An 8,936-nucleotide genomic window follows, 5' to 3' on the forward strand; every position below is an offset into this window, starting at 1 on the left:
CCCGGCCGCCCCAGAGGAGGAGGATGGCGAGTACGACCCCGAGGAACGCTTGCCTGATTCAGATGAGGAGGCAGAGGAGTACGGGGTGCAGCGGGTGGTGCGCGGCCGCGTGCGGCTTCATGGCAAACAGCCTGCGTCCTCGGGCCTCGATGTTGATGAGCAGCGGCGGACCTCTCTGGCGGAGAGGCGGTTTGTACGGACTGTGGTAAAGCGCGGAGTGGGCCCTTGTGGAGGCGCTGACTTTGATGCTTGCCCTGATCGCGCGAACTACCCTCCGGATGTGACGGGCGATCTCCTGTGGGAGATGGACATGCAACAGTATACCGACAAGAACTTCAACCAACACGGCGTTCAGGCGCGGACGGCAGACTATCGCGAACGCAAGGTTGGGACGTCGAGTGGGTGAGCAACGAGGAGCAGGGAGGGTATTACGAGCTCAAGCTGGTGATGAAGGTGGGCGTGCCTGTGGGCAAGCTGCAGCCCTGGGAGGCACGGACATGTGATTCCCCTCACGTCCCTTGCATGGCAGGAGGTGGAGGGGGAGGACGGTGTGGTGCGCAAGGTGCCCATGGTGCCATCATGGGGCATGGTGCTCGAGTACCTGATCAAGTCGTCGACAGGTCACCCGACTACACCCAAGGGAGGCACGCGACTGGTTGGGTAGTAGTCTAAGTTCTGAGCCTCGAGGCTGAGCGGGTCTAAGTGTGACTAGTCACGCTGGGGTGCTTACGCGGTCTAAGATCAGCGAGAGCCTCTTACATCGGCTAAGTCGGCCGTGGCACAGCCTGGGGCCAAGAGGCTCCCACCGTGATCAACGATACGGCGCTAGCCCCCAAATTTTCTTCGCCTGCGGCGGGCGCCTTCTAATCCGGATCGATCCTTCTCATGCTCAGCAATCGCCGCCTCAGCATCCTCCTCTTCCGATTCTCGTTGCTCTTCTTGAGCGCAATCTTCAAGCCAAACAGTTCTCACAAATAGCCTCAAGCTCAAACAAACGCATGTCAAGGAAGCCTGTGTATGCTGGTCCTCTTTGAACGATCCGCGCGTGAGGTAGATCTAGCATAGGGCCTTGTTGGCAGCAGCCAGCTTGTTGCGCTGCTTCGTTGCGATGAGCTGATTGGGATCGCAGAAGTGCATGCCAAGCACCGCCACGATCTTGAAGCAGAACACATCGCAACCGCATCGTCCGCACTGCCATCGGCATGCCGCGCCCGCCGCTTCGCCGCAGCCGCCTTAAGACACGCATAGCGGCAGCACATGGTACGGTGCGCGTACTTGAGCAGGAGTTGCGCGCCGCAAGTAGCGCACTGGCCCTGGGACAAGGCGATATGGCGTCGTGCGCGGCATACGTTGGTCGGGACGCGTCCAGGTATTTTTCGGGTAAACCTGGACTTTTGCAGGTATACCCGGGTTTTACCCGGAGTTGGCCTCGTGTCGTCTAAGTTCATGGCCCCCGACCATACAGCGTCTAAGTCTGAGCCCGGCTCCGTGCGGGGGCTAAGTTGAGCGCTCGCTCGCTGCAGAGGCTAAGTGTAGAGCGACCCTCTAGCCCTACTACCCAACCATTGGCACGCGTGAGTACCGCAATGGGCCACAGTACAAGCTCGTGTACGGCGTGCCGCAAGGGGAGAGAATGGGAGAGAAGAAGAGGTACGGGTACGGCGGCTACGCGGAGAAGAAGATGCGATTCGTCACGATCGAGCAGACTTGGACCGCGATCAAAAAGTGGTACGACGTTGAGCTGCAGGACTGCACCATCGCGAACCCTGCGCGCAACATGCGTTTGAAAAAGGTTTGTGTAGCATAGAGGACTAGCCGGGCTGAAGACGACGGTGCATAGTTGTCCTCATAATGTTGCAGGTGATGGCAACCATGGCGCGCAAGTGTTCGCGCGCGCGCTACTACTCGCCTGAGGAGTTGCGCGAGGAGTATGTGCGAGCTGTATTCGAGAGCTGCAACTTTGATGACACCGAGGAGGTGACCACGCTGTACTACATTGCCAAGGGCCTGTTTCTCGAGTGGAGTATGTGGACCGAGTGGACGCGACGGCGTCGACGTCGGCTGGTCAGGTCAGGCAGCGCCCACATGTACATGTGTCACCAGGCGGGGACGAATGTGACGACGCGTTTGTCAAGTGCTAGGTGCATCGCTACTCCTGGGAAAAGAACAACCCGGAGGGGCGCTACAAGCCGGCGGGCTTGCCGTGTGTGACTGGGTGCGCGGGGGATGTGAAAATCCGAATACTGTGCACCAAAGCGGCGATCTGGGCCGAAGCCTTCAGCTGGTGCCAAGACATCCGTAAAGTGCGTTTCGGCGGTAGTGATCTGATCACCCGAATACCACGTTCGGATCGCTCCTCATCGCAAACCCTGTCAGCAGTTCGGCGAATTGGAGGAGGAGGTGGAGGGCGCAGTCGACATTGGCGTGTCTGACTCAGAGGAGGAGTTGGAGGTGCTCCGGCAACCTAACCTGATCCAGAAGCTCGCCGACGTTGTCAGGTTACGTGCGTCATGCGTGACCGAGCTTTGAGGGAGGAGCTCAGCTAACGATTCGGCCGGCCACCCAGCGCCGCCGCCCATACCCGCCACCCACAAAGCGCCTGCTCTACTATCCCGTACCACCCGCTCCACTTTCCACGGATCATGCCCGTGATAGCACCATCACTGCCGCCGTCCTGGTTTTGAACGTGGCAGCTAGACTCTAGGAACTCGGTAGTTGTGACCCCCCTGAGGCACCCCCGGAGGCTTCCTATTTCCTTTTGTTTCTTCTCTGCGCTTGCCTCCGCGTGCCGCGCCTCTCCTGGGACGCCCTGTGTCGGACATGGCGCCGAAGAAAGGCAAGAAGAGCGAGCCGGCCGCGGCGGCCGCACAGCCGCCGGCGGCCGCTGGCGGCCCCGAGGAGGAGGCGGAGGACGTCGAGGAGACGGCGGGAGGCTCAAAGGAGCAGCAGAGGGAGGGCGGCGACGTGGCAAAGCTCACCGACTACGTGGAGCAGAGGGAGATCGACTCGGCGCGTGCGACGCAGGCCGTCGCGTCCATCCTGGAGGGCAGCCAGACCGCGGCCGAGCGCGAGGCGGAGATAGCGCGCGAGCGTGAGCTCGCCGCTGTGCAGGTGGATGCGGCGGACGTGGCGCTCATCGTGCAGGAGCTTGAGCTGGAGTCGTCGATGGCGGAGCGGAAGCTGCGCGAGCACAATGGCGACGTGGTGGAGTGCCTGCACGCCCTGGTATCAGAATGAGGCGGCAGCCTCGGCGGGGCAGGCAGAGGTGGATTATTGATATATAAATATATGGAAACCACAAAGTCCAAGCGCGCGCATAAGTCGAACGCGTGTGTGCCTGATTCTATACGTCAAACAAATATCGCAGTAGTGAAGCGGCTGCCCCAGAACAGCGGGGAAAGATCGCTCTCACGCCACGCCGAGCTCCGCCAGCGCCGCACCCGGGTCCCCCTCGTGCCGCCGCAGCAACTCGACCGCCGCGTCGCGCGTCACGTCGCCCTCGGCCGCGACCAGCTCGACCAGCTTGACCGGCGGCTGCCACTCCCGCCTCGCCGCGGCCGCCATCTCAGCCTCCACGTCCCGCGGAGGCGGCGCCGCCCGCGGGTCCGAAGGTGCACGCCTCACGCCCCTGCCCCCACCCCCTCCGGTCGCACTCTCGCGCCGCGCCTCCTTCCCCGCCTCGCCGCCCGCCTGTTCGCCGCCCGCGCGCCGCACCGTCCGCAGCGAAGAGAGCCACGCCACGTCCTCCACCGGCGCCGCCTCGCCCTCCTCGAGCTGGTCGAGCCGCACCGCACCGTACCTGCTCGCAAAACGGGAGGTGTGTCAGGGACGCTGCGACGGGAGAGGCGAGGAGAGAGAGAGAGAGAGGCGTGTGCGCGCCTCTCGCGGTGCAGCGCCACCACCGGGTGTCCGCAGTTGGCGAGCACCCGGCGCACCATGCGGTACTTGCCCTCGCGAAAGACGCAACGCACCCGCTGCCCCTCGACGGAGAGCAGCTCGCCTTGCACCACGAACGGCTCGCCCTCCTCGACCGTCTCGACGCCTGCGGCCAGCCGGCCGCGCAGCAGCTCCTCGTCGACGGCGCCCTCCACCGTCGCGACGTACTCCCGCTCCACCACATACTTTGGGTGCAGCAGCCGGTGCGTCAGGTCGCCGTCGCGGCAAAAGAGGAGAAGGCCGGTCGTGTCAGCGTCGAGGCGCCCGACGGGGTGGAGCGCCTTCTGCCACGGCTGGGGCAGCACCGAAGCCAGGTCCGGCCGGCCCTTGTCGTCCTTCATCGACGAGACGACGCCGAGCGGCTTGTGGTACGCGGCGAGGAGCGGAGGCGGCGGGTAGTCAAAGCCGTCCACGAGCGGACACGCGTCCCACGGCACCTTGAGCTTTCCGCCGCTCTTGCCGACCACCTCGTACGAGCCCGTCTCGGGGTTCTCGAGCTCGACCAGCCCCTTCCGGATCAGCCGGTCCACATCCTTCCGAGAGCCAGCACCTCTGTCCGCCAAAAGCTTGTCCAGCCGAACGAACCCGCCGGCGCCTCCGCTCATCATGCGCAGCCGGCCGGAGCGCTGAAGGAGGCCGACGCTGGCGACCAGGCAGAGCATTTAGATTTAGATTGCGCGGTCGTCTTCTGCTGCTTGGAACGCGAAAGAAATATTTAGCCGGGAGATCCCCGGCCCTGGATGGGTCGCACTTCTAGCGAGGCCCACAGAGTGGGAGACTCCTATCACCGCCACTGCCACCCACGTGTCAGTCTGCCTGTGGTAGAAGAGACTGCCGGTGAGAAGTCGGAGGAAGGTCGCTAGTCGAGAGAGATCGCCAGTGGATAGGGAGTCCACCGTGCTGCGAGCCTGTCGCTGTCCCTTGTCAGGAGCAGGAGAACTAGGAGAGCGCAACCAGTAGGAGGCCCGCGCTTGCCCCCGTGCCGCCGGGTGCAACCTGTCCTATACGAGAGAGGAATCCCTGGGACCCTGTCGTGAGGGTGAACCCCCTGCCCAGCCCCCCTCCGTGTCGCGATGCGCTCCCCGCTCCCGTTCCCCTGTGTCCCTGATCGTCCTACAAGATCCTGCTCGTGCAGGTGGGGACCCTGTCCTTCTCCCACCCCTCGTTTGGCGTGCCCGTTGTATTTATTTTATTTATGGATGTGCGGTTGCTGACTGCACTCCAAGTGCTCCAAGTGCGCCGAACAAACCGCACACCGTAATTCCCGTCTCGCACCCCGCGGCAACTCCCCCAAACCGCCCACCCCCTCGAGATCTCGAGTCTAGTCCTCCAGCCACATGAGCGCCACCCAGCAGCTCTCCCGCAGAATCTCCTCGGCGTGGCCGCAGTACGCGCGGAGTGTCTCCACCGCCTGCGGGGTGCCGATCGCACCGAGCGCCTCCGCCGCCTCGTGCCGCACCATGCCGTGCTCGCCCTCGCGCCGCACCGCGCCGCACAGCGCGTCGCCCGCCGCCGGGTGCTCCAGCTGGCCGAGCACAAAGGCAACCTCGTGCTTGAGCAGCGCACTCTCGCCGCCGGCGCGGCCGAGGCACTCGCACAGGGCGGCGACCGCACCGGCGCCCTCGCGCGGGACCGCGTCGCGCAGCGCGAAGAGCGCGCGGTACCGCTCAAACAGCGGCGCGCCGCGGTCGAGCAGCCGCGCGCGCAGCTCGGGCAGCGGCGCCGCCTCCGCGGCCGGCGCGGGAGAGACGTACGTGTAGGTTGGCGCCGTCGGCTCGGGCGGGGCGGGCTGCCACGGGCAGGCCGCGGAGGAGGCGTCTGCGTCCGCGTCCGCCGCCGCCGGCCCGCCGCCGGCCGCCTCTGCCGCCTCCGGCGCGGCGGTGGCCGCCGCCTGCGCCTCCTTTCGCAGAGCCTCTTGCGGCCGCCGCTCGCAGCCGCAGGCGCCCTTGTCGATCTTGTAGTTGAGGAGGGCGAGGGCGAGGCCGCACGTCTCCGACACCTCCGACGCGTCGTCGGCGGCGTGCTTGGCGAGCACGCTCAGGCTCTCGGGCGCCTCGATCGCGCCGAGCGCCTCGGCCGCCTCGTGGCGCGTGATCGGGTCCTCCGCGCGGTCCGCGAGGAGGCGCTCGAGGAAGGGGACCGCGTCGACGCGCTGCATCTGCCCAAGCGTGTACGCGATCTCGTGGCGCAGCAGCACGGAGGCCGTCCCGTGAAAGAGAGCGACGAGCTCGGCGACGGCGGCCTCGTCGTTCCGGTTGCGGAGCACAAAGATCTGCGTGTACTTTTCGCAGCAGGCGGAGCGCGACTCGGCGGCCAGAGCCGGCCGCTGACCTGCATCGGCAGCGCGGCGCGCCGTGGGAGCAGCTGGCGAGTCTCGGGCGGTGCGGGCCAGCGCGAGGCCGGCTGCTACAAAGTCGAGCATCGAGACGAGCGGGAGGACCAGCAGCCGCAGCAACGCCCGCACCGCCGTAAAAACGGGCAGCGAGCGGTCCTCTGTGCGAAGCATCCCCAGGGCCCAGGGTCACTCTCACAGCGCACGCGCTGCGGGCAATTTTTCTGCTCTCGTTCACAGCCTTGTTATTGAGAAGAAAATACCTCCTATGGCGCTGTGCGCTGGCCTGTGAGAGGTTGAGGTGCGAGCCCTGGAGGCCCTGGGGATGGGGGGGGACTACCCGCGGGCTTAGAAGGCCCGCGTTAGCCTAAGCACGTTTTTCTCGCCAAGTACTATCTATATTCTTTTGCTTATATTCTCGCCAGACCATCTATATTCTCGAGAATATTCTCGAATATTGAGAATATTTTCACCACGCGAGAGGTCAGCGGACGCCAAAAATCGCTCTAAAGTAGAGGTTTGTGCTCCCAAACCGCTCAGGAACGTCCAAAACTTAAAGATTTCCGTCTGCATCGACCCAAAACCTACTTTTGAGGGGGCAAAAGAGCTGTTTCGAGAAGCTCTAGTCAAGACCGTTCTAGACGCCGCGATGTAACGGCGAGAATATTCAAGAATATCTTGAGACTCGAGGTCAACCAAGGTCAAGGGAGGAAGAAAACTCATAGATTCTTGAGAAAAAGCCGCGCCGGGGCATCTATATTCTCGAGAATATTCTCGAATACGAAAGTGCGCGGGACCATCTATATTCTCGGAGATATTCGAGAATATTGTGCTTAGGCCAAGGCCCGCGCGCAGGGGGGTGGGGCATTGAGACCGGTCATGAATGAGTGCGCGACACGCATGTTGCGAGCAGCGTTGTTGATTTCACATAAACGCACAACCCCGCTCTCGTTCACGCAGACAAGAGAGAGGCTAGCTTGGGGGCGCGCCCGTCTCGACTCGAGCGGCGAAGGCAATTTTTCGGACTTAGAAGGGGCACGCACGCAATAAGCTCTCGTTCACGCAGACAAGAGAGAGGCTAGCTTGGGGGCGCGCCTGTCTCGACTCGAGCGGCGAAGGCAATTTTTCGGACTTAGAAGGGGCACGCTGGCACGCACGCAATAAGCTCTCGTTCACGCAGACAAGAGAGAGGCTAGCTTGGGGGCGCGCCCGTCTCGACTCGAGCGGCGAAGGCAATTTTTCGGACTTAGAGAGCAAAGTCCAAAGAGAGAGAGAGAGTTTTTGTTTTGACTTAGAAGGGGCACGCACGCAATAAGCTCTCGTTCAGGCAACAATCTAAGTCTCTCCTCTCGCGGCTCCCGCGTGGACGTATTTTTGTCTTATAAGGCAGGGCTACCGAGACACGTGCACTAAAACCTCCGAGAAACCCTTCGGCTCGCTGGGCCTCGCTCCTCATCGCAAACCCTGTCAGCAGAGTAGTCATCCTCGGGAATGTACGTAAGAGCCACATTCAACGAAAACCAATTTTTTGGATCACTCCTCATCGCAAACCCTGTCAGCAGTTCACCCTCGGGTATGTCCGTCCGTTAGAGTAAGCCACTGAAAAAAAATTATCCGCGGCAAGGCAGGGAGTCGCTGTCGGGGCACTCCAACCCTGAGCCCTCGCCGCTGCCAAAGCCAAAGAGGGTCCTAATGCCCGCCGACGCGCAGTTTGCCGTCGGCTCGGTGGTCTTTGTGCCCGACGAGCAGCAGGCGTACCTCCCCAAGCGAGTCGCATCATGCACGGGCCTCGGCGCCCGCACCAAGCTCACCGTCGGGCCGCTCTCGGGAAGCGGCGGCGCTGCTGTGCCGGCAAAGGACGTCGCCGACGTCGTCGATGCGGACCCGCTCGCGCTGGAGGGGGCGCAGGACATGGTCAAGTTCTCCAATCTCACCGAGGCGGCGCTGCTCCACAACCTCCGCACGCGCTACAGCCGCGACCAGATATACTCGGCCGCGGGCGCGATCCTGCTCTCCGTCAACCCGTTCAAGCAGATCCCGGGCATCTACACGGACGAGGTGACCCGGCGCTGCCAGGAGGCCGACGCCAAGGCGCTCCCGGACCTGCCTCCGCACGTGTACGGGCTGAGCGAGAATGCGTACCGCGGCATGCTCGGTGAGCAAAAGCAGCAGGCGATCCTCATCTCGGGCGAGTCCGGCGCGGGCAAGACGGAGGCGGCGAAGGCATGCGTCAAGTACATCTGCGCGCGCTCGACCGGGGGCGGCGGCGTCGGCGGGGGCGCGAAGCTGCTCCGCCAGGGCTCGCACGAGGAGTTTGTGCAAAACTGCATCGTCGAGGCGCCGCCTTGGGAGCCGGGGAGGGGCGGAGGCGTGTCCGGCCGGCCGAGACGCGGGCGCGGCGTTGCCCTCCGTAGGCCAACCCGATCCTCGAGGCCTTCGGCAACGCGAAGACGCTGCGCAACAACAACTCGTCCCGCTTTGGAAAGTGGACCGAAATCCACTTTGACGCGGGCGGGCAGGTCCCGCCTCCGAGAAGCTTCCGAGAAGCCTCCACTTAAGCCCGCACGCCCGCGCTCCACCCGCGCTCCGCCAGAGGTCGCCGAGCACCACACTCGCACGCCCTCCGCCTGTCGCCGCTCGCAGCTCCCTCCCCGGCCTCGCTCTCCAT

The 8,936-nt window shown here is 63.9% G+C and overlaps 4 protein-coding genes across 4 annotated transcripts in view; 2 read left to right on the plus strand and 2 right to left on the minus strand.

The window, feature by feature from the left end:
- Positions 1 to 2,820: 2,820 nt before the first annotated feature.
- On the plus strand, positions 2,821 to 3,237 carry EMIHUDRAFT_76408 (hypothetical protein; the record flags this gene model as incomplete). Its single annotated transcript, XM_005766645.1, has 1 exon — positions 2,821 to 3,237. The coding sequence occupies one exon, from the start codon at positions 2,821 to 2,823 to the stop codon at positions 3,235 to 3,237; it is 417 nt and encodes a 138-aa protein (XP_005766702.1).
- A 647-nt stretch (positions 3,238 to 3,884) lies between these two features.
- On the minus strand, positions 3,885 to 4,526 carry EMIHUDRAFT_45202 (hypothetical protein; the record flags this gene model as incomplete). The annotated part of the gene is made up of 1 exon (XM_005766646.1): positions 3,885 to 4,526. A coding segment is annotated over one exon (642 nt), but the record flags the coding sequence as incomplete, so codon positions are not given.
- Positions 4,527 to 5,257: 731 nt separating this feature from the next.
- On the minus strand, positions 5,258 to 6,358 carry EMIHUDRAFT_76411 (hypothetical protein; the record flags this gene model as incomplete). Its single annotated transcript, XM_005766647.1, has 2 exons — positions 5,258 to 5,794; positions 5,936 to 6,358. 2 exons carry the CDS (start codon positions 6,356 to 6,358, stop codon positions 5,258 to 5,260), a joined length of 960 nt encoding a protein of 319 aa, XP_005766704.1.
- A 1,542-nt stretch (positions 6,359 to 7,900) lies between these two features.
- EMIHUDRAFT_470629 (hypothetical protein) overlaps positions 7,901 to 8,936 on the plus strand; it is a 5,951-nt gene continuing 4,915 nt past the window's right edge. Inside the window, exons 1-2 of the mRNA XM_005766648.1 lie at positions 7,901 to 8,638; positions 8,683 to 8,787. Coding sequence (XP_005766705.1) covers positions 7,961 to 8,638; positions 8,683 to 8,787 — 783 coding nt within the window. The 5' untranslated portion in view covers positions 7,901 to 7,960. The remainder of the gene's footprint in view (positions 8,639 to 8,682; positions 8,788 to 8,936) is intronic.

The sequence above is a fragment of the Emiliania huxleyi genome (assembly GCF_000372725.1).
Source record: "Emiliania huxleyi CCMP1516 unplaced genomic scaffold EMIHUscaffold_501, whole genome shotgun sequence".
Classification (NCBI taxonomy): Eukaryota; Haptophyta; order Isochrysidales; family Noelaerhabdaceae; genus Emiliania; species Emiliania huxleyi.